We start from the raw sequence: 27,941 nt of genomic DNA on the forward strand, positions 1-27,941 counted from the left end.
CACGATTATTGTTTGCAGATCATGTCCCTTTATGACAACAGTGTAGCCATCTTCTGAAATCTACTTTCAGCAGGATAATGCTCCACATCACAAAATTTAAATAATCTCAAATTGGTTTTTCGACCATGAAAATCACCTTCAGTCACCAGATCTCAAGAAAAAAAAAAAAAAGCACCTTTTGGATGTGGTGCTGGCATCATGCCAATATGGAGAAAAGTCTGAGGAATGTTTCCAGGACCTTTATGGGATCCAACTCAGTGCTAGCAACATGCAACAAATTCCTTTTCCCAGCTTTAATTAAAAGAAAAGAAAGTGCAATCATTGAAAACACAAACAAATTGCTAACATGTAAAATAGTTTATTTTTGTAAATGTTTCTAAATTCAATTCCACAAACTCCAAACCTCATACTCTGTACACTTCAAAAGGCAATTCAAAAAAAGAGAAAGAAACAAAAAAAAGAAACGAAAAAGAAAAGGAACAAAATAAAAACAAAAAGAAAAGAAATGACTACTTTACACGACCAAGAAAATGTAGCACAAACACACTGGCAGGATGATGTATCGTACAAGAGAAGAAAAAATATCCAAGAAACAATTTTGTTACAACCATTCATTGAGAAAAATATATACAATTGAGTCTTCGGAAAGTTAAAAAAATACATGCCATATACATTACAAGTTCTAAGACTGTCTCCAAAATTTTACAGTCAACTTGAAATTGTGCACGCAAAAACTCCTCTGCTTCTAGCATGTGACTTGTGAAGTGTCAGTATAAGAAATATTTCTGATTATAAGCAGGATGCCATCTCTTTCCAAAAAAACGAAACAAAAACAAAAGGCAGAACAACCTACAGTTCTCCATAGAATTCTTTCTGTCGCGCAGTGGTTCGTCTAAGTCACAACATTATTAGACGTTCGCACCTTATTTGTGTTAAAAGTAAAGTTTAAAAAACAACAACAACAAAAAAACAGGTTAACACATGTTGCTGTTTCCATTTGTGATAAAAAGTTAAAAAGCAGTTTTTTTGGGTTTTAAAACCTAATTCACAGTTCTTTAAAATCAAACCTGATTAACAGCAAACAGATCACAATGATCTTTTACTATCTGAAGAGTCTTTTTTTTGATTCTGTAACCGATTACTTGTTACATTAGTCAACAAAAATATTTCTTTTTTTTTTGAGAGTGGTCAAAGTAAGTGTAAGTCACAAAACACTACGCTACAATACCGTACTTTTAATACAACAAAAATACTTTGTGAATTATTGTGGTTATATTACAAATTCTGTACAGAATAATCATAATATATACTCTCAAACTGAAATAACGTCCATCTTAAATAAATTTCAATGACAAACAGAACAAAAACAATTTTTAAAAACACCCAAACATCGAGAAGGTTAAGGTAGTATTTGGTCGGTTATTCCTATAGTTTTTTTGTTGGTTTTTTTTATGTACATTTATACAAAAGTAACAGCATGTCTTCTTCAATCTTCAAAAACAATAGCAATCTAGCCTTCTTTTAACTCGATCTCATTTTGAGAATAAAATTCATTCACTCAGTAATAAATACAAAACCTCTCGAATTCCACACAAATCACATGACAGAGACCTATGATAAAACTGACTCATGGAATCAAGTATTTAAAAGCTTGTGTGTGTGTGTGTGGGTGTGTGTATGGGGTTTTTTTTGTTTATTTTTTTTTATTTTTAGTGCAAGTTAATATTCCCTTCGCGGTATTCATTGCTGTACATTCCTCATTCAGTGATGTCTACATTTAGTCAAACGGTATACATTAACAGTATGAACAAAAGGGCCTGCCCTTAGTAAGCAATAAGGCCGCACCCCACACAGTGCTTTCTCATTCGCTGGTGGATTCCGCACCCCCATGTACACCAAACAAACACACGGATACATACAGACGGAGGCGTCGACAGAGCCCCTCACATATGGCACGAGTCATTTCCTGCTACTGTGTTATATTTCCCTTCCTCCGCCTATTTTTAATTCCACGTTGTTGACGAACCAACACCGATTCATTTATTTCTCCAAGGGCTCAGGCCTTCTGCTCATTCGTAAAATGACTTTAGTGTGAAGTCTCTTATTTATTCTGTGCAGAGATCACAGCATCCTCCACACGCTATGGCAAGGAATGCGTTTGGGTTCGTCGTTTCCATTTTGCTCAGTTAATCCACTTCCTGCATTCAGGAGCTCCACAGTGGCAAGCAATCTTGTGCTGGCCCTCAAAGCTGTCAAACTGGTAGTTGAAACACAGCTGCAGAAAACAAACACGGGAGAAACACCCATGGCTATATCACAACTGCACCGTTTACACCCACATATGCATGCAAACGAACAGGGATAAATTCTAATTACAGAAAATTTTTTATATATATATATATATATATATATATGTATATATGTATATATATATATATATATATATATATATATATGTATATATGTGTGTGTGTGTGTGTGTGTGTGTGTGTGTACCAACCTCCTCTCCTTTTTCAATTCTGCGAATGCAGCTGATGATGATTTTGTAACCCCTCTCAAATGTTACCACCTCAGCAACACAGTTAGGGGCACAAGAATGATTGATATATCTGAAAAAGAAGCACGAGTCACGCGTGAAACAGCGTTCAGAGCATTACTGTAACATAGCCGACCACATTTAAATGATTGCAGATTCTATTTGCAACTAAAGGCTCATTTGCTGCCTCTGTGAGCTGATTCAGACACGCAGCGGCAGACGGTGATAAGATGAAAATGCCAACATTTAAAAAAACAAAACAATTATGACATTCAAAAGAAACTAGCTTTGTTTCCAACTTGTGAGTCTGTGTTTGGTCAGCATGGCAAAATGAGACGCAAAGGCAGTTTAGAGTATGTTTACCGGGGTTTTCATATCTGTGGATAGATTTTGTCAGTGAGAACTCATAACAAAGTAGTACTGACTACTGAGTGTTCATCTTTCACAAACTATGAAGAAGGGCATGAACCTGTTCCAACATGGTCTCTAGTTCTGGTTTCATGTGTGTTTGGGCCCTTTTGACAATGCAACTGAACTGCCATCACTTTGATAACAAAATCCAAAAAAGGCCAACGTCTACAGCAGCAACGAAAAAAAACCCCTGATGCTCATTTGCAATATGTACCAGTTTGCAGACAAGCCTCCCACACACAGAAGCAGAGTCTCGTCTGTGCCACTTTACTGGAAGATTATATCGGTAAGACAGATATGGAGAGGCTACTTTTAAGACGTTGAGGCGTGCACTCCACAAAACCTTTGTTCCATCTTAGCAGCTCATCAGTTAAGTCCTGTAAGAAGTAAGGCTGGCCATCCATAAATCTAACTACTTCTTTTTCCTTCCTCAAAAATCCCACAGATGCTCAAACAGACTTGAGATTTCAGGGACTTGGAAGCCGAGTTAACACCCTTGCCTCCTTTGGCAGTGGATAGTGGTCAGTATGAAAACCCTGTGCAGCACTGTGCATTCTGATAACTTTCTACCATAACCAGTTTTCAGTAAATTGTGCTGGAGGTGCTCTTCTGTGGGATCACAGAACCACCCTTTACTCCCACACATCAATGTGCTTTAAGCCCTCATCACTTGTGCTAACCACTGGAAACAGGTAACACCCCACCGGACATGCTGTTCTGGAGGTGCCCTGACCCAGTCATCTAGTCATAACAATGTGGCTCTTGTCAAAGTCGCTCAGATCTGCGCTTGCTCATTTTTCCCTGTTTTAACTTCAAGAGCTCACTCTTCACTTGCAGCCTCTTGTAACCACCCCCTTGACAGATACCAGTGCACTGAGATCATCAGGGTTACTCACTTCAACCGCAAGGGGTTTTAATGTTGTGGCTCATCGGTGTGCTACACTGAATGACATTTGTTGCAGTAAGTGAGCATGAAAGAAATGCTACACTGTCATAAATACATTTATGAAAATGCTCAAACAGTTCGTGGAAGCTCAGAGTACCTTGCGATCCCTCCATTAAGTGTGGCATCAACAACATGTTCGCTGTCGATGCGGAACATGAACACTGCCCGGTTCTACAAGGAAGAGAAGAAATGCTCTTAGCTTTTGGAAAAGATCATTTTAAAGAAACACAATGTTGCAGCACATATATTTACCTTAGACCTATAGATTTTCTCCTTCCTGATGGCGACCTCATTTCGGAGGATGGTTCCATTGTACTCAATCACCATTGTCTGTTTTTCAATGTCTCTAGCAGCAAACAGCCCCAGGCCCTGTGAATATGTCAAATAAGCAGGTTTTCATTTAGTCAACAGGAAATGGAAAACAAAAGCATCAGTCTCACTCTGACAGTTTAAAAAGAATTTAAATCTGGTCGACTCACCTGGATGCGGGAGCGGCCCAGATAGACGTTGGCTCGCCACTCACTCTTCATCCAGCGGTACTGGGAGGACCTGGGGTGCACCACCGGAGGCTTATTATGGGGGGCGCCACCTTCTCCTTGGGCAACATTCTGGTTAGACCTGGCACTGCTGCTGGATACAGCCTGTGGCTGAGGCCTTTATTTTTAGGAGGGAGGTGGAGAAGGAGAACATTTTATTAACTCTGACTTATTTACTTGGAGACAGAACGTTCCCAGGAAGCTAATTTAATGTCAACTTCAAACAAAGTTACCTTATCACCAGTGAGGTGTAGGGAGAGCTTGTTCTTGGCTGAGCGCGGGCACAACCAGCTGGATTGAACATGAGAGGCAACTCCACGAGAGGGTTGCGTCCGTAACGGAACGAGTACCTGTCACAAGCTTCCACTCCTGGGAGCTGAAACCAGATGAAAAGCATCATTTAGAGATTTGTTGATGTTTTTAAATTCTTGCAGCTGATGAAATCCTCCAAAGTAGGTACAAACCGATTCTGTGATCTTGGCAACTGCAGGAACTGTGAGCCCAAACAGATCCTCTCCTTTCAGGTAAACAGGAAAGAGCTTCAGAGTGCCTGACTCAGCTCTCTTCTCAGCAACTGGGCCTAGCACCTTATCCCACACTCCTAATGACAAGAGCAGAGACAAGAACAGAAGCTGGTTAAAACTGTTTCATTAGCCACAAAAACACACACTAGTATTTTTTTTTCCTGAGGGCAAACCTTTAGCAGAGGTGTCAGTCAGGACCATGTCTTGGTAGCCTTGTTCGATGACTCTGATGGTAAACTCTGGTATCCCGTCTCTCTCTTCAACTGAACAGATGTAGCGACAGCGGCGATTGCCATGGCGCATGCTCCAGTAAATGCGGCAAGCTTCATAGCCAACTGGAAAGATGGCTGTTGAGGAATGGAAGGACGCCATCTGTAGCGGTGTGAGCTGGCCGATCGCATGCAACACCAGACTGCCTACCCGAAAGGTGTAACCTAACTCGGGCTGCTGCACAGCCGTGGCAATTTGACGCACTTCGTCTCTCTGGACATAAACACGCCGGAACACGGCAAAGCATCGCAGCTCGTGCTCCAGAGCATGTCCCGCTGTTCCCCGGGGCCTGTGGGCATGGCAGAGCATGGTCTTATCCTTGAAGAAGGTGCACTGAGCATGCAGGGCACAGGTGAAATGGTAGACATTGGTGCAGCGCAGGCGGTGGCAGCCGCTGGTGGCTCCGGTCTGCTGACAGTAGGCGCATCGTATAGTTTGACCACGCCGCAGCGCAAGCTCCACGTTGATGAGGGCGCCAGCTTGAGTCTCGTACACCTCAGTCGACCAAAGGGCACAGTTGAGATGAACCCACACATCGAGATCTAGATTGAGCAGCCTGGCAGGACCATCAGTCATTCCATCTCCAAACTGATGGCAGAAACAGCAGCGTCTCTGGTCCTTGAGTGACACTGGAGGGCGCAGGGAGGCTCCAAGCTTCTTCAGGAGCTCATCAATCTTATCCTCATCCGGGAGCTGCGAATTCCCTCTTGGCACCACCACCTGGACAGTCCATTTCCTCCATCGGAGTCCTTTCTGTCTCTTTCCCTGATGCCAGCCGTCGTGGGACCTTGGCCTGGACTTCAGCTTCACTGTCACTTTGAGGGCATCGGATTTTGCGTCAGTCTTGGGTGTCTCACCTGCTGAAGGGAATGGGATGGGAGGTGTAGAGGGGGGTGACTGCTTTGGCTGAAGCTGGGCCAGACAATGGACATCCAGGGAGGACATGTTGTTACTGTACTGGTGCTGAGTTTTAGAAAGGCTCTCTGTTTGCTCAGAGGCTGGGAGGAGGGACACAGACTCCTGGGAAGATGACAAGGGAAAAAAAAGTGCCAAACATAAAAGTCAAATGCTTTTTTAAGACTCAGATTTCTAGGAGATGTGCATGGGTTACAGTGGTACAAACCTTAGATTCTGTGGTTGATCTGGACTGCAGTGGTGGTGATGAACAGTAGAGAAGGAAGCAGTTGTGGCTGCAGAAGACCAAGTCGTCTTCAGATTTAAAACGGCCTTCAGATTCCTAACGAGAAGAAAATCAGTCCAAGTTTGAAGAAGCTGAATTAGGAATGAGGTGTAAGTCAACATCTGACTAATGGAAGCCACTCAAGGCAAAGCGATGTTGAAAAATAAATTATGCAATATTTAAATAACCTAAATACTGCTGTTTAACCTACTAACTGATCTGAAATCTATTTAACTCCATTAGGAAAGATTTACATAATCAGAGCACATGTTCAGTGTTATTCCAGTGCCGTGCATATGAATATATTGATAAGTGTGGCCCTTCAGGGTGAAAGGAGTTTTAATACTTCATTTCTCCAACGTAAAAATCTGGTAAGCCAACCAATCACAGCTCATATAATAATCTCAATATTATATGTATACATGACATTGAAATGATCCAAATTTCTGACAGTGGGACTCATTACACAAATCAAAGCTATAGTCATCTCCAAAATGCATAAAGTTAAAACAAAAACATAATTTCAACATATCAAGCAACATTAGTGCAAATTTGCATTTTGTACAATTTCACAGCCGTAAAAAGGAAAGGAGCTAAAGCTTGAGTTCTCGGATAACTTTACCAAAAATTCACATTTTAACTAGCTCATCGGGGCTTTGGCATGGACACAGTCATCATTATAAAAGGTTATGTGATGCATAAATGAAAGCTTTAACTAACTGCTAAGTTCACAGACTAATGAGTCATGCTTTTGGCTTTTATTGACAGCGGCATGCAGAATAATTTGCAGGAAGGAGCAGATTTACTTAAAGAACAGCAAAGTCTGCACGTATACATCGAACGTTATTTAAAAAAAAAAAAAAAAGATCAACCGAAGGAAGCATCTACTGCAGGACTCATTATTCACAATGAATTACTACCTTAAGAGGTTCAAGCTGTAAAGACAGAACAAGAACAAGTTTGAATCTGAAGACTCTTAGACTCTGTTTCACAAGGTGATAAACTGTGGTACCACAGATGCTGACCTGCAGAGTGTCTAATTTAAAAAAATAAATAAATTACTAAATATAGAAAAGTAATCTTTGTTAAAATATTAAAGCCATGTGTCATCTTTGACTTAATGCTTTTTGGAAATCAGCTCATCTTTTACTTGTGATAGAAATTTTGCTCAGGGGCAAAACTGTCACATGGCACTATATTAAAATATGGTGTACTTTAGTCAACGGCGTTAGATATCAGAGCCTTTTTGTTCATGAGAGCTGCTGACGATCAGAAGCAATTTATTATCTGTGGCCTTGATCTCTGAGTAAGGAATGGAGAAGCACTACATCCTCAGTCCATTCAGGCTTCCTGTAAAGGTTATAATTTCAACTTTTAGCTTTTATTTGACAGGTGGTGTGCACAGTTAATATATACATGACTGTGCAGCCAATGCATCTGGTACCTTCATGTGAACAGGGAGGTCTTTGATGGCTTTCTGCACTCCATTTCCCAGAACCACCACCTTACAGTGGCAGCACCACTGGGGTTTACATCCAGAGCTGCCAGGGATCTTGTGATCAGGTCCTCGAGCTCCAGCATTGCCTGATGTAACAGAAAAGTGATGCAAAATTAGATCAATTTTTAACATCTCTGACAGTAACCTACAGATGATTGAATCTTTAATTGGACTAAACAAACTTTAGCAAACAAAATAAAACAGCCTTTATAGAATTGGACTGTAGGCTACCTTCAGCCTCAGATAAATAATGGTACACTCAAAAAACTGTTAAAAAACAAAAGCGCTCCTATGGATGTTTAAAGGGAAGTGATTAGGTATCAAAAGAGTATTGCTGAATTGTGCTTTTTCACGGGGAGTGATTATATTTAGCTTAAATCAAACATGACATTTCAATTACAGGCTGTATTACTGCACCGGGTGGAATCAGAGATGCTCTTGTTTAATTTAGTTTTATTCCCTACCTGGGCTGTTGGGATGGAAACGGAAATGATGTGCCTGCTGCTGCATCATTCCCTGTGGTCCACTGGTTCTGATCATTTGTCCCGGCCGTCCATGCAGTCCTCCACTGTCTCCTTGTCCATTGAAAAGCATGGGAGGCCGTGGCTCCATGCCATGTGGGCCCACCCTTTGACCGCTGACCATAGATAGGGGCCCCCTGTCTGGGGTGCTGCTGACCTCATAACTGCTGGGGATCTTCACACACAAGAGGTCTGAAATGGCTGCCACCACACCGGTAATGTTCTGAAAAATAAATAAAACAAATAAATAGAAATTTAGAGCAATGCAAGTTGTCCTCTAAATTCGTCCACCATAGTCACCCAAGTGCTCCAAGTAAAAAGGCACTTAAAGCTGTTAAATGTTGACTTCTGTATTACTCCTCTGATTTAATATTAAGAAGTGAATCTCTTAGGAACTAAAATGCCAATATCAGCTGATTTAAAAGTAGTTTACTTTCTCATGTAAAATGAAATCTGCCAATAAACTAGGATAGCTAAGTTAATATGCAGCTTTAAATATCTTGCACGTGCAAGAATTAACAGAACTTGAATAATCCTAAAATAATGTGTGTAGAAAAATTAAGCTATTATTTTAAGAACTCTGTAATTTCTCAGAATTAGACTCTGACTAATAAAAACAAGCATCCTCCTTAAAACAAACCCTTGCAATAATTATCTTTCTCTTACTGTGTGGCCAGATTATGCACATGTCTGATATGATATAGAATGAGAGAACTGGGAAAAGAATTACTGTATTTTTCTGACCATAAGGCGCACTGTCAATGAACGGGTCTGTTTTCATACATAAGGCACACCGGATTATAAGGCGCATTAAGCAAAACAAGCATTAGCATTCACCCTCCAGCTTCACTGTTTATGTTATGCTAACATAGCTGTGTCGCTAGCGATCACGTAGCACATGATTACATACCAGCTATCCCAATTTCAGTAACCCTACAAACGTCACTGCTGTTTAGTTTTCTGTCTTCATTTATGTTGGAAGTGACAGCAGTTTATTTAGAAATAAACTGCTGTCACAAATTACTGTTGATGAAATTGATGAAAGAATTTAGTTTTCAGAATTCATACATAAGGCGCACCAGATTATAAGGCGCACTGTCGATTTTTGAGATAATTAAAGGATTTTAAATGTGCCTTATAGTGCCGAAAATACGGAATGTCAGATTTTTGTCTAACCTCAGTAAATGTTAAGTATTGTTACCTCAGCTGCAGCTGGTCTCAGAGTGATAGCAACAGAAACCATCCCTTGTTTGGAATCATTAGACATGGAGCCAAAGGGGGAGCCAAAGAACATCGAAGAAGGCTCAGTCTTGACATCCTGCAGTTTGATCTGGGTCCCTAATGAATTGAAAAAGCAAACCACTCTCAAAAACTGCTGCACTGTTCAAATGTGATCATACAAAGGCATACACAGCCATCTTCCACATACTTTTATGCAAACTGTAAAGGATTCTTATGCATACACATTCTGCACATGCACACTAAAAACATAATGGAAAGCCAGAAAAGGAGCACCATAGTTAAGTGTGTGCAACATCTCATTTGTGGAAGTTGCAAAGCTGGTGTGTTTGTATAAAGTCATCACATTGCTAAATTTTGGCCTTTATGCTGAGAATGCTGACCCCTGCAGATCTGGAAAGATGATCACATTTACATCAAATGGACCCTCGAGGATACACTAATGTGAAAACCACGAATTTACTTTTTAGTGGAGCTTTGTGTATATACTGCATAAAATAAATAACTAAATAAAACAGATATATGCGTTTACCTTTCCCATCAGGTGCAGGAAGCATGGGGAGGACAGGAGACAGGCAAGGGGATGGCGGCTCTTCCTTTACCAGAGACAAGTCTGGGTAACGGCTGATCTCCATGCCAACCACGCTCTCGGGAGATGAAGATGGAACAAAGCTGTCAGGTGTGTCCCTCTCCTTGCAAGGCTCCTGTCCTCGATTACTACAACAAGGAAAATAAATAAATAAATGAGCAACTCTGTTAAAACACTGCAGCCCAAATAAATCATGAAGTACTATTTTTTATCCGTTACCTGAGCTCTTCCTGGTTGTTGTGAGGTGGTGTGGGAAGAGAAGCTGGAACATCCACAGTTTTGGGTCCCTGAGCGATGGCCCGAGCTAACAGATCTTCCTCACTCCTAAATGGAACATGCAGCGGCTTTGGGACCAGGCCCTTGGAGACTGCAACAGGAAAACAACGTTAATATGTATGAATGCCTCCTTCCATTTTCTGCTCCCATTTTAAGATTATGGAAACACAATCGGTCAGCCCATCTTGGACCTTTATGAGTGCTTACCCATAGCAGCGGCTTTGCTGGCCAGCTCTTCGGTTGTGGCAAAACCGTTGATCATTTTCTGTCGGTTCACAGGTGGTGGAGTGGGAGGAAGAGATGCCGGCGGGGTCGGTGGATTGCTCAAATTACTCTGCTGTAGAAGCCAAGTGCAATGCAATGTCAGGCACACAGTGCCACAGACACACTTAACACACACCCACCCTTTGTTTATCTGGTATCCCCTTAGTGAAGCAGTAAGATCTCACCTTGTAGGCCAGCTGGGAATAATAATCAGAAACTCCATCTAGTGAGGCGCTGCCAAAAGTACCAGACAAAAGGTTCTCTCCATTGAGCTGGCCACTGCCGTAGGGAGCAAAGTGGGCAAAGTTGACCCCAATCAGAGGCTCCATGAGAGGCAGCAGAGAGAGCTGCTGTGTTAGCAGAGACAAGCAGACCGGTGGAAGGTTAGCAGAGAAGTCAGACCAGATATATTCTTGCACAAACCATCCCGACCACAATCACTGAAATGTCCTCAAGTATTTTAAGTTCAAATGAATCTCACATTCTGCCTTCAGACTACAGCCTTTCAAGCTAACAACACACAGCACCCATCAATTGGAAGAGGAGCAGGTACAACAACAGAACAATATATACATATATATATATATATATATATATATATATATATATATATATATATATATATATATATATATATATATATATATATATAAATAAACCAACTTACCTGTTTGATTTGGGTCATTACAGAGTCTGGTCCAGTGTGCATCAGTTGCCTTTCATCTCCTTCCTTTTTCCTCTTCTTGTAGCGAGAAACAGGTTTTTCTCCTGCTTTTGGTGCTCTCTTGTTTCTCCCTTTCTTCTTCTGCTCGGGGAGCAGAGGTCCAGGAAAGTCATGGGTGCCATCTGAGTATGCCTGGAGGTGAGACAGAAAAAAACAAAAACAAACAAAACATGAGCAAAAAAAATTTTACTTGAGCAGCATAATGACTTCAAGTTAGATGTTTTCAAACACATAACTATGACTCATTCATATTCTGACAGCTATGATTCATTCTAATTTAGCTATGATGACCCTCCCATTTGAATCACTCTGAATCACTCAGCCTGCAAATGACTCACTATGCTGATCACCCCCTCGGCATTCTGTAACTATATGATTAACACAAAAACTGACCCCATTGCTGTCCATGGAGCTTTGCCTCAGTAAGGTTTTGCAGTCAGTGGTTTCCTCCTCCTCTGACCGCAGGCTTTCCTCTGATCTCTGCTGAGACAATCCAGGTGGAGGTGTACTCTTGTTCTTCAGAAGGTGCTTCAATAGTTCATTACCAGCTTCTCCTTTGTTTGGACTCTGCCCAGCAGGGAACGGAGACACGCTCCCTTTGTTACCCTCTTCTTTCACAGAGCTCATTTCTGGGCCAATGGAACCTTCTTTTGGTCCGTGACACTCACTAGCATCAGTCTGCTCCAGCTTTATGTTGCTGAGGATTCTGTCATGTTCCTGAGCTTGTGCCTGGGCCCTCGCTGCTTCTGATGACAGAGCAGATTGTCCAGATTGCCCACCAGAAAGTTGCCGCTCAAGCTCTGAGTGACTGGGGGTGGAAGATCCCAGTAAAGGGGACCTGGACAGGTCCTGATCTCCAAAGAGATGGGGATTTCTGGTTGGAGTAGAGGAAGTGTCTGAGACACATGGTGTGAGAGGGGCTGTAAGGTCTGAGTGGGGAGTGGAAGGTGTCTTGACTGAATCTGCATCATCATCTTTCTTCTTTTTGCGGTTCCTCTTCTTTTTCCCCTTCTCATCTGGGATGATGTTGGAATAAAGCTGAATCAGAGACTGACCTGAGCCTGGAAAGTTGGATGGTAAAGGTGTTGACGAGTCACCCCCAAATGGTGGACCCTCACCTGGCATTGGAAGCATTCCTGGTCCACTGAACTGACGAGGCCTGGGCTGACCGTGAGGAAAGTTTGGTCCTTGCAGAGCAACATTATCAGGCCCCATCTCTGGTGGCATCAAGCCATTGCCCACCATGGCTCTCCTCTCACCCTGTATAAATGTTCCAGCCACTGAGCCCATACCAGGCTGCATACCCTGCTGCTGAGGAAAAATTGGTCCAAGTTGTTGTTGATGTTGCAGAGGAGGCCTTTGTGGCTGCATGAAGTCTTGTGGCAGCTCTGCATTAAAAAATGGCATTTGAGAGAGTGGTGCCATGTTCCCATCTGATCCCATCATCCCTTGCTGCTCCATTTCCATGCGGTGTTTAAGTGCTCTTTGACGTTCGACTTCCTGCATGAGCTGCACCCGCTGTCTCTCCTGCTGCTCCCGGAGCCGTTCCCTCCGCTCGCGCTCCTGGAAGCCTTCACTGAATGGGTTGTTGTCATCAAACTTCACACCACCTGCCTGCATGGGTTTTATGGCACCTGGAGGAGCAGGTGGTGCTTGGGGCTCCAAAGGCATTTGAGAGTGCTGCGGTACATTACCCATTGGCATCTGAAGCGGTTGGGCTGAATTTCCCATAGGTACCTGGGGAGGCATTATATGTGGCATTCCTGGTCCTCCCATGGGCATAGAAGTACCGGGATGCCAGCCAGGTGGTGCGTTGGGCATACGTGGAGGTACATTTGGCTGGCTGGGATGAAGTGGCATCTGCATCATGGGATTTATAGGAGGCTGAACCATTGGTGGGCCACTGGGCACCATGCCAGTGGGGCCTGGCAACGGGTGCATTGCAGGCATCATAGGTGTCATATTGTTTTGCTGCTGTTTTACTCTGTACTCCTCAATCAGTTCAGCATGCTCCTTCTGCTGCTTGCGGATCTGAGACAAAGTAAAAAAATAAAGTTACTTTCTATAAATTCACAAAATAACTTTTAACAATGTTCAAATTTTAACTCAGCAAAGTGCACTTTTAGAGTCAAAGAGGGCTGCAGTGAAGACATAAGACTGTATGTTTTGGTGAAGAAAAAGCAAATGCCTGTGGTTTGTGTCCTATACCCATAGAGAGTTTGAGTAAAGGCAACTAATATTTCACTCTAATTATGCCTGCTAAAATATAATATACAGTTAGAGATTATACCTTGCAATAGAAAACATCATATTCTTCAAAAATTAAGTGAAGGTAGTGAACATCAAAAAAAAAAAAAAAAAGGCAACAACTGTGTTTCTCTTAGATCACACATGTGTGGGTGTTTCTCTTTCAGAACACTGAACACTTCAAGTTTTTCCAACCTTACTCAGTTAGATCTTATTAAAGCTTTACCCTGTGTTTTGCTCTAATATTTGGACAAACAGTTTGGATGCAGGAAATACTTTTAGTATTCAAACTTCGGTCACAGGATAAAAGAAAGGACAGTGCTCATGCCAGTCTCTGTGAGAAGTGGGGGTTTGAGAGAATTCAGTACTAGAGCTTGACAGGCCAAGCATTTACCTGCTCCAGTTGTTTTTGCACTACACCCTGCTGCTCTGTGACATGTTTGAGCTGCTCAGCATCCTCCTCAGGGAACTCTCTCCCTGCCTTCTTAGCTGTTCTCTGCTTGGCAGACAGGGCTTTCTTCGACTTCCTGTGAGCGCCGATCTTCTCTTCCAGAAACTTCTGCTGCATTTGAAGTAGTTGCTGAGTCTCCTGGAGCCACTCTTCATACTGAGCCCTCTGAGCATTGTCTGAAAGAAGGTGGTAAAAAAAGCTCTTTTCTTAGCAATCTTGAAAACATAAAAAAACAATCATCTTAATATTTCTAGCCTGAAAAGACTATAAAACCCAAAACAGTGAGGCCGCAGGGATTCTGGAAAACTTACTGACAAATCCAGGTCCGAAATTTGGCGGACTTGGTCTTGTTACTTGTGTCAATTTTCCATCCTGAGATAAAAAAAATATATATTAAAAAGAAGGTTATAACAGATAAGAGCATTATAAAGTTTAGCCCCACCCCAACCCCCCAAAACCAAGAAAAAAACCCATTCATGTTACCTGTCCAACAACTTGTGGAGGAAGTGGTGCACTTTCAGGACAAGGTGGTGCTGGACCAGGTGGAAATCTGTGACACACAGAAGTCATTCCAATCAATTATGTATACTCCCCATATAACCATCTTATTTTCTACTCACTATAGAAAATGCATTCTTGTGGAATTCTTACCTGTTCATGACCATGGGAGGCATTCCCATGTTGTTCTGAACCATGACTTTGTTGATGCCTTTAAGAGCAACCATCTTGGCTTTCATGATGGGGTCAGTGATGGCATCAAAATCTGCAGATTAAAATAATGACTGTCAGAAATAAACACTGCAAAAAACACGAAGAAAAAAACAACAACAAAACACAACAAAACAAATAAAATAATGATTTAAAAAAACCCAAAAAAACCAAAGTAGCACTTAACTTAAAGTGACACCTAAGCGGTGCTATAAATTCATTTACCAATGTTGGGGAAGAAGTCGCTGCTTGAGCGCTGTCGTATCATTGCTTGCATCTGCCTCTGCTGCTGTTGCTCCTGCCTCTCCTGGTCCAGGAGGTCCTGCAATAGGAGTGGTTGCTCCTCAAGCAGAAGTGGCCGATGTTGTTGGGAATTCTGGCCCATTGCCTGGTTTAACACTGCCTGCTGGGCCTGGGTGAGACCGCTCTGGTCCACTCCAGATGTTAGTCCAACCTGATGGTCTGGCCCAAAGCCACTCAGGGGAACCTCTCCTGCAGTGACTGTGTCAGGTATTGTTTGACTCATTGTAAGTCCAGAGGTATGTTGAGCATCAGCGACTTGGTTCTGCTGGGCTATGAGGTCACCTCCTTGATTGACAGACTCAACAATTGGGTTTAATGATTGCTCTTCAGGCTGCTGCTTAATGAGTAAACTAGACAGGACTGGGGTGGAGTCAGAAAGCACTCCTTTCTTATCGGAGATTAAGGTATTTCCAGCAGTTTGCTGGTCTACTACATCAGGTGGTTGTTGACAATCTTTGACCTCAGCTTTAATTTCTTGCCCAGGAGCCAGAGCAGCTGAGTCCTTATTTAAAGGGACCTCCAGCTTGACTTCAACTGCAGACTGCTCACCCATAGTCTCTGACTTTGCCAGTACAGATGCTGAACTGGAAGAAGCCTCGGTTACGGTGCTTGCACTTTTGTTGATATCTGTGGCATCAGTATTGTCATCCATAGGATCACTGAGATCCAGCTCCTCACTAAACATGTCTTTCTTGATATCATCTAGATCAGGGTCTGTGTAAGCAATGATGTCAAATTTCCCAGATGTCAGGAAGTCATCAAGGTGTAGGTCATTGGTCTCTAAATCAAGGTCTTTGCCATCTTCAGGATCCAGATTTAAGTTTTCCAAGTCAGCATCTACTAGATCTTTTACCTCCACGTCCTCTAGATCTTTGACTGCAGATTCTTCTGTATCTAGTTTCTCCTCCACAGTTTCTCTGCTCGTCACCGAGACAGTCTCACTCTGTCCAGCAGGGGGTGCAGACAGGATCATGGAAGCTGACATATTTGGAGTCTCATTTGAGGCAGGCTGGCTCATGGACCTCATCAGAGGAGACTGTTTGAGTGTGCTTCCTGGAATCTGGGTTTGCTGATGAAGATTGTCCATACTGGCAGAGAGGTGTAAATGGCCAATTTGGTTAGCCATAGGGTCCATCATTCTGGGGCCCTGATTTAAGGGGAACCTAGAATCGGGTGCTCCTGGAAAACCTGCAGGCCTTTGGTTCTGGAAGTTGGGATCCAAATTGCTTCCTTGCATGTTGGCAGGAGGGAATGGCATGCGTGGTCTGTTTTCTGCTGCTCTGTGCCGCAGTTCAATAAAAGGCTGCCCCATTATGTTGTGCTGCTGCATTGCCATACCACGAGGAGGGAAGTGCTGGGGCATCCCCATAGGGTTTGCTCCCATGTTTTTCGCCATTTCAGCAGACATAGACCGTCTCATTTGAGGAGGGACATCTTGCATTGGGTGTTGCCCCCTTGGAAAGAAGTCTTGAGACCGATGAGGTCCTAGAGCTCCAGGTGGAAAAGCAAACCTGTGGGGGAGGGATAAGAAAAAAAAACTTATAAAGACATAAAGGGAAGACTTAAATTTGGAAACACAAAAAGTAATTAAAAGAATAACAAAACAAACCTTGGTCCCTGATGTCTCAAATCTCCAGGATGTGGGCCGCGGGGCATTTGACCTTCATTAGGAAAGGCTACACGCTGATCCCCTGGAAAATGTCCAGGAAACCTCATCGGCCCTCTAATAGGTCCTTGTCCAGGATAAGGCGGAGGAGGCCGGGTGAATATTTCCCCTGGTTGAGCAGGACCCTCTTGGGGCCATGGCCGTGGCGTTCCTGGGGTTATAGTGCCAGCAGGCTCCTGAGGGCCCCTCTCCTGTCGGGTGGCACTCCTCTGTTGCTGCTGTTTGATGATCAGTTCTCTAATTCGTTGTCGCTGTAAGTTTGAAAGATTTAAATTTTTAAAATCATTTTTAGCTTTTCAAAGAATTGATTTGGGGTTTTTTGGGGTTTTTTTGTTTTTTTTTTAGATAGCTGCTGCACAACATTATTTTATTTGAGATTTCTTTTAGTTTTCTGTATGTCCATATTTTGTCTGGAACAGTTGTGTTGAAGATAAAGTTTATAAATAGTCCTCTATTTTCAAGAGGACACTGTAAAGTATAAACAAACACATGCTATGATATGTAAATGATTTCATTTGTATTTTTTTTAAACTGAAAATGTTCAAAGAAATCATTGACCCTGCCCCAATATACTCATGAATTTAAGAGAAGCAACAATGTAGTTATAAAAATAATCTCATAATTCTTTAAAAATACATGGAAACATCTCACAGGAAACTTAATCTGTAACATGATTGGTATACAAGAAGAATCCCATAATACTTAGAAGTATAGATAGGGAGGGGTTTAAGAAGAGACTGAAATGTGCATTACACACTTTTTAAAAAAAGATTACATTTTAGTTTCAAAATGTGATACTTTGTCTTTATAGTATTTTTACTTGATTTGGTTTTTAATTTTGTTTTTCCTTTTACATTTTACACAGCATCATAAAATGTTTTAAACTACAGGATTGTAGAATAAAATTTGAAGTATCTGTCTGATACTCACACAATTTCTGAATATTGTAAATGTAGTGATATGTGTAGTTTTCTTGTTGTTCTTACCAATTTGGTACTGGCTATTAATAATATTATTAGACAGTTAACATTAATATTTAAAACTATAAGATTCAGAATACAACACAAACAGTGTTCACGTACCTGTCTGAGTCTTTCATCGCACTCAGCAAGAGCAACAGTTTGAGCCTCTGCTGCTGAAACAGGAATTTGTGGATTGTTGGACAGTTGGACCGGGTCCTGAAGGCCAGCTCCATTGTTACCCACAACTGACTGATCTTTCATTTCCATTTTTTCTGACTGTGGACGAGGGGTCATGGGTGCTTGTTCAAATGGATCATGGACAGGTGTCTGACTCGGTCTTCTTGAGGGTGACTGAATAAATCCATCGTCTGAAACACTGGGGTGTTTTGGTGTTTGTAAGTCTGGGTGAGGGAAGGGCTCTTGAAGTCTACCTTGGGTTGGGGAGAAAGGATCCTGGCTTCCCATTGGTCCTTGTCTTGGCCCTTGTCTGGTAAGCCCATCAGGACCAGGCCTCGGGGTGCCTGGAGGATGGCTGTAAGGATCATTCAGCATTGGTCTTGGGACTCCAGGCTGGGGAAACATGTCACTACTCCCTGGCCTTGGTGTCCCGGGTGTACTGGTAAATGGCTCCATTGACCCCCTCATGCTGCCTGGTGACTTAGAAAACCTTTCCCCCACTGATGGCCGAGGAGTACCTGGTGGCTGAGCATAAGGGTCCATTGAGTGCGAAGGGGACATCCTCTGTCCAGGGTGAGACTGATGAGAAAACTGGTTCATTCCACTAGGACGAGGTGTAGCTGGAGCCTGCGAGTAGGGATCTGAGGATGGGCTGGGGGTGTTTGGTGGTTGACCATAGTTGTCATGGGGACGTGGGGTGCCAGGTGGTCGAGCATAGGGCTCAAAAAACGGTCGAGGTTGAGCACCTGCTTCATTGATGGATCGGTGGTTAGCTACAGGCTGAGAGAAAGGGTCAGCAGCTTGCTTGCTAGGACCAGAAGGCTGGGCAAAAGGGTCATATGTGAAGTGGTCAGGTCTTGGAGTGGAAGGTGCATGTGCATAAGGATTTCTTGATATTTGAGTAATTGGTCCTGGCTGAGCAAAGGAGTGCCCCTGTGGGTGATGCTGGCCCATCCTGGGAGGACTGGTAAAGTTGTCATTCGCTGACGGTCTTGGGGTGTGTGGAGGCTGGGCATAGGGGTCAGTTTGCTGATTCTGGGAGAATCTGTCAGTAGGATGTGGGCCTGGTCGGTTGAAGTGATCCTGAGCCTGAGGAGGGGGCATAGGTGTTTTAAATAGAGGGACAGAGCCAGACTCATTGCTTCCAGGTATCGGCGTGAGTAAAGGTCTTGAATAAGGGTCAGACAATATCATCCTGTTCTGGGTCATGCGCTGATAGGCATCATTTCTTATCATTGGCCTTGAGTATGGGTCTCTGCCAGGAGAACCCATTGGAGGCCTTCCTTGAGCAGCTTGACTGCCTCTGGGGGGACCCATGGGCTTCAGAAAAGGGTCAACTTCACCAGTGGGTCTTGGGGTGTCAGGAGGTTTGGCGTAAGGATCACTGGTCATTGATGTGGGAGAACCAAAAGATTCATGAGCAGGAGAGGGCCTCCCTCTGTCCTGCTGCTCCATCAAGGAGGTGGGTGATTTACCAGATTCCATGGGCATTCTTCGACACGCATTTGGTCCGAGAGTTGGAGGTCTTGGGGTCCCAACCATCTTGGCATATGGATCCCATGGAGATGATGGTCTGGAACCAGAGGAACCTGGTGAGAAAACTTGTGGAGACTGAGGTTGGGAGGAAGGCCCAGAGGGAGGGGGAGGAGGGGGTCGCAAGAACACATCCTCTGAAGGACCTGAAGTGGGTGTCCCTGATAGCGTCCTGGAAAAGCTCTCTTTTGGGTTGACCTGCTGCATAGGGGACATGCTGCCATTACTGGGCTGGGAGGCTGGGCTTTGGTTACCACTGTTGTTGGCATCTCCCTCTGACTGACTAGTTTGCTGTTGTTGCTGTTGCTGTTGTTGTTGTTGTTGAAGCTGTTCATTCTTTACTTGCTCCAGTTTCTGAGTGGCTTCAATTTTGGCTTGCTGTTTGCTTTTCTGCCTCATTTGCTGTTGGAAGGACAGAGTGAAAAGCTGCATTAGATGACAAAAGGGGTGCATAAATTATCAGTCTCATGCCAAAAAAAAGCTGGACCTACTAGCCACCAATGTCATCAGGGTTAATGTGGAGGATAGTGTAGTTCTTTAGGGGGTGTTTTACTAAACCACCACTTCTTAGCTGTCTTAATATAAAGTGGACCTGCCGCTGCATTCGACTGACTGACTTCATTGCATACACTCTTACCTGTCTAAACTTCCACTCTTGTTCATGCTCTGACTCTTTTGGTTTCAAAGGGTCTTTAAACAGGAGATCTGTGTCTAGTGGTATGTTGGGATCAAACACCTCAGGGGGCTGTTGCTGTGGATGGTGCCTCTTCACGGTCTCATTCGACATCTGGACTTTGTTGATGCGCAGGGCTGCTCGGTTATCTCTTGCCTTTTGCTAAACAGCAAATCAATCACAATTGAAAAACAAAACAAAAACAGATTAGAGAGATTTGATAAATACAAGCTTATAGAAAAAAATAAAGGTTATCCATGTAGCCCCCAATTCTCTGTAATGTCTACTTACACTATTACAAACATTAGTACGCAATACTGAATTATAATTATTTCATAGCAGTAAAAATAATATTTTTATGATATGCAGGCATTTGTTTTGGATGGGATTGCCATGCTTAATCCTTTGGCTGCATAGCCTTTACATATTGTACATGGAGCAGGATGAAGGTCAACTTCTTATTGTTAAATTAGGTATCTCAATAGTTCATAACCAAGATGATGTATCACAATAGCGGTTTTAAAACAAGATTGCAAATAAAAAATACTGGCAGCCGCCTGTGCTATCCTCTCAGCCTCCTAACAGATGCACCTATGGCATAAATGTGAAAAGCCTACATGATTTTCAGAAAAGTTGACCTTTGACCGTGAGGTTGAGGTCACTGAGATTCAAACTCAATTTTTAGTAGATGCATCTATGTATCAACTTGAAAATCCTGCGTTGCTCCATTCTCGAGTTAGCATATTCAACACTCTCAACAACATCCCATCAGCCTTTTACAGATAAGTGTTAACCCCAAAACTAAACTCGCCAAGCAGAGACTGGGTCTTTAAAAGGGGCCTCTACCAGGTAAAATGGCTTCCAGTAAACTTAATTACAGAGGCAATAGGGAGCTTTAATTCTGAGCAAGACTTCCGCTGTTAATTAGTTCATCAGAGAATGACTGCGTTTCAAACTGGTTTGGCAAAAGGCAACTGGCCAGATACACGAGTGTGCCTTTTGCATACTAGGTAAGTCTGTGCAGCTACTTTGGTGTCCTGCATTGTACAGTCTTTGATTTAATTGAAACTAAATGGGATAATTGAATCATTGATCTTACCACATATGGGGCCCTGTCTTGTGAACTAGCTTTCCTCCAAAGTTTTGCAATTTGCTTCACTCTTGTAGACCAGTCTAGGAAGAATAATGGAGAAAGTTGTCAAGTCAGCAGCTCTCAAAGTGCATACAAGGTATGGTTTGTACTGTATGACGTAATGCAGTCAGTATAAAAACAATAACCAGAAATGAGCAGAAATAACAGGAATGACAATGTAAACTGGACCATAAAAAACACAAACAGGAGAGAAAATGCCTTCAAGCTTTAGAGCTATATACCAACCTGGGTATTCTTCTTTAAGGTTGGGGAAATTGATATTAGTATATAGCACAGGAGCAACGGTGGCTAGTTCTCCAAGTGTCTCCTCCTTTTCCCACTTGAGTGTACTCCTTTGGGCATTTGACATGGCTTCAGTGTCCCCCTCGGGCAAAGAACCAGGGGGTGTAGGGCCAGGGCCATGGGTAGGGGTGGGCCATGGACCAACTGCCTCTCTAGGCATCTGATTAAACTTTCTTTCCCTGTAACACAAAGAACAGAAGCTCCAAAGTTATACTTTGCTGATTTTGCTGAGTAAAGAAAAAAAAATGCATTAACAGTTGAAAGGGAAGCATGACTTTACCTCGGATTGTCAGTGAAAGGCATACGGTTGAGGGGAGAGAAATTTTCTGGGATGCAGGGCCCTGCTCCATGATTTGTAGGGAAGCGTTGGTTTGGTCCCATCATACCATTAATCATTGGCATTCTTGGAAACATGGGATTCCCTGAACACAAGATTTGCGAGGTGAAGTAGATGGAGATTTTAAAAACATTTTGTAATATTTTTATTTGATCAGGGCAAAATGACTAATGATGTACCTGCATTGGGGTGAGGCATGCTAGTGCCAGGTGTGGCAGGGAGGGGCCCTGGACCCTGGGGGTGAGGCACCTGTGGTGGTGGTTGGCTCGTGCTGGGGCTCAGGACTGCTGTGAAGAGATCCTCCACATCCTTTCCTTCCAGCTCTGAAAAAGTTTGACAGCTCAGTGTAAGCGTACATGTGTATGAAATGTAGTAGCATACAATGTCAGAGAACATCCCATTACTGCTTTTAAAGGAACCAGAACATTCATTACACTAATCTTTATAACATTATATTGGTGAAATTGGTTACAACACTTCATCATGAGTTTAGAGGTCAGTTATGCTGGGTGGGAAATAACTGGACCAAACTTAAGTTTTCACAAGAAAGATAAAAATTACAAACCTGGAATTTTGTAAAGTTTGCTGAGAATTGACTCTGAAAAACAAAGAATCAACAAAAACAGATTATTATTCATTTTGAAGTTCCAAAGCAAAGGGCCTTAAAGTTGCAAAACAAATTTCTACTAAAAGCCAGAAGAAGAAGATGGGCTTAATGCACAGAAACTTTCCACAGAACTAACTTTGATCCACTGTTCTCTACATTCCCAATGTACTAAAATGCCCGATAAATATTGGATAAATAGTTAGCTGACGGTTACAACAACGTTTCAGCTGTTTTACTTCACTTTTGTTGGAAACTGTGCGACCCAAAATCAAGAACAAAATGCTCCCATTGGAGCGCTTCATTTCAAGTTCACACAGGATGTCTTGTTTTCCTAAATCCCTAACAATGCCTGGACTTCGTCATCGCTGCCTGTATCACAGAATTTCTTGCGTGCTGTTAAATTAAATCACAATGAACTAAAACCAAAAGCAACAACCAACAATGGTTCTTAATCCCTGTGGGAAGTTCCTGTGTTAGAACTGTGGCTAAACATGGCGCCTGGTCTCCCACACTGACCATCAGTAACCATTTTGTCCAGCTCTGGGCTGAGAATGCCGTCCAGGGGTTCCTCTGAGAGGGTTCGAGGTGTTCTCCGGCCTGCCTGAGACTGGGGCGCCACTGGGGAACTGTCTGCCAGGGGCCCAATGTCCAGACCAGCTGTGGAAACACACAGTCAATGCAAAAACAAATCACAACACAGACACATATGCACACATACACAGCAACCAACAAAATACTGAGCAAGAACGAGATCAGAAATATAGAACTGAAGTGTCATAACAGCCTGTGGAACACAACCAAGACCAAAGACTATACAATTACAGCTCCTTGGGGTTCCTGTATTGTTTTAAAGGAATGTTTTAGGATATGTGAAAGTTCAGACAGGTCAGACTAAATCTGATTAAAGGTACACAAAGTCTGAAGGAAAATGCTGTTCTAACCCCTACATTAGCCTTCCATTTCTTTTTAAAAGAAAGCCATGGAGCTTCTTTTGAAACATTTCTTTCAATTTGAATTACATAAGAATTTATCAAAGCACGACTACCAACATAACACACTCCTCTCCAACTAATGTCTGACACTTTAAAGTATTTAAATAATTTCTTCTACACAAAACTAAATACCAATACAAGGATGGTTGCAAACATTGGTTGGCAACAGCAGTACAAAAACGAAATTATATAAGCCCTTAGAATATTTCAGATAAATAAAGTATTTCTTTTTCTTCTTCCAAAGAATGAAGGACATGAACTGCAGATGCTTTTTGCCATAAAGCCACAGGAATGAGAACTGAGGATTTCACCGTCTTCAGGAATTAGAAGGACATTTGCCAAGGCCTCTTGTTCTAAACTGCTCATTTCTTGAATACTAGGATGTCCTTGCCAATTTGTTTCTCTGCTATCTTGGAGACATTTTCGATTAGGCAGATAAGAACTTGCGTTAGGGTATAGGAGGTTCACAAACAAAGACCCACACACCATAGGCGCTTGAGTGAATACCGTGCACGGTGTTAGGTAAGCACTAAGAAGTTAATGAGTGTTAAAACAGCTTTTATACATGCACACTTAAATAGAGACACGGAGACACTGTAAAAGGGGGAGAATGCACTAAAGCAAGGGATTAGTAGGCCAGAGCACCCTTACCAAAAGGAGGAGGTGAGCTGTCAACCTGGAAGGGGCAAAAATCAAGACCTACAAGAACCCAAAACCAGATCAAATGAGTGGGTGGAAAAAAAAATAGTGAAGACAGCATAAGCACAACACACTTTAGATGATGCAAACAAAAAAGAAAACAAAAAAGGTGAACAAACAAAAAAATATTGTGATATTAAAAAATTATTAACGTAGTGAAAGCAAAAGATTGTTTCTATTTGGGGAAATTTCTAATTGAGGAGTGAAACTATTTTATATACCCACGGCTAGGTGACTATTAATAAAATCTTGCCACTGTGACTGCCTGTGAGATACATAACGCACCAGAGTCATTGCTTGGCTTTCCGAGCATTCCCAAGATGTCTGCATCAGTGTTCAGAACATCAGATAGATCAACTAATGGTTCCTCAGACGTCTCTGTAGATGCGGGGGGGAAAAGGAACAAAAGAACAAAAAAAGGAAGAAAACCAAACTGTCACAAATCATAATTGATGATGATGAACGGACATGAATGAGAGTTGGAACCATCTGTTTGGATGCCTCATGTAGAATTTGCTGTTAAAAATAAACATTAAAAAATGTCACAAATAAAATTAAAAAAAACTCCAAATGTACCATATCAGATGTATCTTTCCAAAGAATGTATACTAAAGAATAAGTTTAATTATATGAACTGTAAGGTTTTCTGTCTCATGGATTTCGTCAGTGAAGGCCTTGACTGATGTGAGTCATTCGACTTCTAGCTTTTTGTCTCGTAATATAGTCTCTTCTAATAATTTTCTATTTTCTTCCTTAAAAAGTTGAAGTAAAAGTGTAATAAATAAATAAATCACCATTTTTTAAAGTCACAGTTGTCAAGGTTCCAGTGTTTTATTTTACTGAACTGTTAAAACTGCTGAGTTTCTTTCTTTTAAATGAGGCACACCAGATTCTGAATGGCAAAAAAAATCTGCAACCCTCTCGGGAATCCAGTATTCATTACTGTCACTTCCCAAGTCATCACGATGCCTTTAAACACAATGACAGCCTATTAAGCAAACTAACCCTAGTTTATGACAAATTTGTCAAATCAAACAGTAATTTTGTAATAAAAATCAAATATTTCTCTCTAAGAGCCAGGTAATTACTAATTGTGAAGAACTTCATAGACGCGTGTTTTGTTCGATTCGTGCCAACATAAGAAGCTACCAAATGTCCAGATATGTGGACAGAGTGTATCAAGTTTGGGTATTTAAATAGGCTGGAACAAGACTGAAAATTGAATCAGCAATCATACCACATCCCTGTTCACCTGTCAGTGAAATGGTGGGATTGTTTGATTTCAAACACAATCTAAGTCTACTTCTGCTACAGTCATCAGTCTTGGACACATCTATTTGACTGGAGTGCAGGGAGCGGCTAACAATGTAAAGCTATGGCGCAAGTTACAAACTATCTGCACTGCGCTTTAAATAATAAATTAAACTACTGTTAGAATACTGGCAAGCTTCTAATCTTTAATTTTATGGCAGTTTTTTGCTAAAAACCTTTTCTATCTGGACTCAGTCCTGACAACACATTGCTATTATTCAGGATATTACACTTCTGTTTCTGGCTGTGCCATCCTTGAGGTCAGTATAAAGGGCATTTAAAATTTTTTGAAAAATTTAGAGAAAGATCAAGAGAGCAAGACACACACAGTGAGTGTAGCAAGACAGAGCGAGCTTGCAAAGAGAACAGAAACTGAAAGTTCGCTGTATTTACTTCGCTTTTGGAATTTAAGTATTCTTTAATTAGTTTAGCTTTAGTTGGAGCAGCAGTCGAGGGTCTGAATGCTAATTATCAGAGATTAACCTCCAACATTTTGGTCATGTATGAATGGGGAATATGCAATTTGAACATGTGTTCAGTAAACATGTTTCAAACCCATTCAGTTCTGCATGAAGCGGTTAATACTCTCATTGGGGACAAGTAAGTACAAGGGAGACAAAATTCATTAAAACTTCATGCAACATGGACTATATGCTGTTTTACCCTTTGCCAAACACCTGCATTGTTTCTTTAAAAGCACTGGCCAAGTTCAGAGCATGCTCTGTCTTTGGTCATATCAAATATTCAGTGCAGTATGATGCTTTGAATCAGTGAATATTACATCTCTTGCTGCGGAGAACCAAAGTAATGTATATACATACGTGCTGCTGCTGGTCTGGGGGGAATGGATGTTGTTGATGCGCTAAGCAGAGGGTCTGATGAGGGATCCAGAAAACTGCTAGTGGGATGCTTCCTCTCCACTTGGCTTTGTCCGTCTTCTAGTAATCCTGATTCGACCCCCTGTTGCCTGCTCTGCTTGCTTTTGTCTAGCAGGTCCTTTCCAAAGAAAGCCTCCTGAACATGAAAACACAGGACACCAGCCAGTGTCACCTAATTTTTCTTGACATCATTCTTAGAAAACCATCCGCATCCATTTAAACCCCATGTGAACTTAAGTGAAACAGAAAAGCTTAGAAACTAACAGCGAGGTTACTCTTGGCCTCACCTTATCGGGCCAACCTCCCCCAACCACTTACACCCATAAGTCATCTGCTGTCCTGCTGCACTGAGAAACTAAAAGCCCAACCTGGTGCTGTCTTAATAACTAATGAAATAAGCTTCACTGTGTTAGACCTTTAGGTTAGACTCAATATCCCCCGTCACCCCTGTACCATGGTGGGATAAAGAGCAGCACTGACAGCTGCCGGTGGCTTAATGCATCACATATCCATGTTTTAGCCAACACAAGGTGACAGACGGATACTAACTGGGGACACAGAGCCTTGGAGTTACATCCATGTTAAGCTATTGTGTGTCAATTCACAACTAAAATAGGGGCCAATTAAAGGGTATGATCAAAAACATCTATCCTCTAATATGAGTATCTTTGGGCTTTTCCCCTTTAAATAAAAATAATAAAAAAGGCTCACAGAAGGAGCACTAAGCACAATAGTTCTGCAACTGGTTTCAAGGCATTGTACTTGGATGCACTTGAAATCCCAACCTTCCCAAGGGTGAGATAAAACACATTTAACAGCCATTTCATGATGTGATCAGACAATCTGCACAGGAGAGAAACGTTTGCACAATAATATATATATATATATATATATATATATATACATATATATATATATTTTTTTTTATAGGGGTGCAACGATATTCGTATCGATATTGAACCGTTCGATACAGTGCTTTCGGTTCGGTACGCATATGTATCGAACAATACAAAATTTGTAATTTATTTTTATCAACTTTCCTTCTGAGATGCTGTCTGTGTTGAGCGCTCAGTGAATCTGCGTTCGACTACTCTGCCTAGGCTGCACTGTCGAGCGCAGATCCACTGAGCGCTCAACACAGACAGCATCGTCAGAAGGAAGAGTGCAGGGCAAGCTAGTGAGACAGAAGTTAAGCTCTCCTTGCAACATGGCAAATTGAACCTCCCCCACCCTCATTCAGATCTGGCGTTTGGAATTATTTTGGTTTTCATGTGATGTATGACCCTGAAGGTAAGCGCGTCATGGACTAAAGTAAAACAGTATGTTGGATGTGCCACGCAATGCTCAATTACATGGGTGGGAACTAGTGTGTTAGCGCAGTTAGCTTGTTAACGTGTTGGCCGTCTAGCCCCATGCACGGGGCGATCAGGGGTAGCTCGTTAACGGAG

General features: G+C 42.2%; 1 protein-coding gene across 8 annotated transcripts in view; it reads right to left on the minus strand.

Annotated features, from left to right (window-relative positions):
- Positions 1–342: 342 nt before the first annotated feature.
- kmt2cb (lysine (K)-specific methyltransferase 2Cb) overlaps positions 343–27,941 on the minus strand; it is a 94,805-nt gene continuing 67,206 nt past the window's right edge. For 3 of the 8 annotated variants that reach the window (XM_004542712.4, XM_004542710.4, XM_004542706.4), the window contains 35 exons: positions 26,437–26,629; positions 24,590–24,682; positions 24,257–24,304; positions 23,130–23,270; positions 22,572–22,604; positions 22,186–22,329; positions 21,950–22,091; positions 21,613–21,848; positions 21,334–21,407; positions 20,199–20,396; positions 17,972–19,963; positions 16,833–17,140; positions 15,146–16,734; positions 14,864–14,975; positions 14,696–14,762; positions 14,524–14,584; positions 14,156–14,388; positions 11,908–13,545; positions 11,458–11,646; positions 10,976–11,140; positions 10,734–10,863; positions 10,470–10,617; positions 10,194–10,378; positions 9,624–9,760; positions 8,366–8,645; positions 7,848–7,987; positions 6,347–6,460; positions 5,127–6,243; positions 4,894–5,030; positions 4,663–4,805; positions 4,373–4,547; positions 4,146–4,262; positions 3,991–4,064; positions 2,501–2,609; positions 343–2,275 (listed from right to left, as the gene is read on the minus strand). In XM_004542712.4, the coding sequence (XP_004542769.3) occupies positions 2,183–2,275; positions 2,501–2,609; positions 3,991–4,064; positions 4,146–4,262; positions 4,373–4,547; positions 4,663–4,805; positions 4,894–5,030; positions 5,127–6,243; positions 6,347–6,460; positions 7,848–7,987; positions 8,366–8,645; positions 9,624–9,760; positions 10,194–10,378; positions 10,470–10,617; positions 10,734–10,863; positions 10,976–11,140; positions 11,458–11,646; positions 11,908–13,545; positions 14,156–14,388; positions 14,524–14,584; positions 14,696–14,762; positions 14,864–14,975; positions 15,146–16,734; positions 16,833–17,140; positions 17,972–19,963; positions 20,199–20,396; positions 21,334–21,407; positions 21,613–21,848; positions 21,950–22,091; positions 22,186–22,329; positions 22,572–22,604; positions 23,130–23,270; positions 24,257–24,304; positions 24,590–24,682; positions 26,437–26,629 (10,755 nt within the window). In that variant the 3' untranslated portion in view covers positions 343–2,182. The remainder of the gene's footprint in view (positions 2,276–2,500; positions 2,610–3,990; positions 4,065–4,145; positions 4,263–4,372; positions 4,548–4,662; positions 4,806–4,893; positions 5,031–5,126; positions 6,244–6,346; positions 6,461–7,847; positions 7,988–8,365; positions 8,646–9,623; positions 9,761–10,193; positions 10,379–10,469; positions 10,618–10,733; positions 10,864–10,975; positions 11,141–11,457; positions 11,647–11,907; positions 13,546–14,155; positions 14,389–14,523; positions 14,585–14,695; positions 14,763–14,863; positions 14,976–15,145; positions 16,735–16,832; positions 17,141–17,971; positions 19,964–20,198; positions 20,397–21,333; positions 21,408–21,612; positions 21,849–21,949; positions 22,092–22,185; positions 22,330–22,571; positions 22,605–23,129; positions 23,271–24,256; positions 24,305–24,589; positions 24,683–26,436; positions 26,630–27,941) is intronic. The other 5 variants (XM_004542709.4, XM_023154637.3, XM_004542708.4 and 2 more) reach the window with 5 other exon arrangements.

Source organism: Maylandia zebra, linkage group LG18, assembly GCF_041146795.1.
Source record: "Maylandia zebra isolate NMK-2024a linkage group LG18, Mzebra_GT3a, whole genome shotgun sequence".
In the NCBI taxonomy this organism is placed as follows: domain Eukaryota; kingdom Metazoa; phylum Chordata; class Actinopteri; order Cichliformes; family Cichlidae; genus Maylandia; species Maylandia zebra.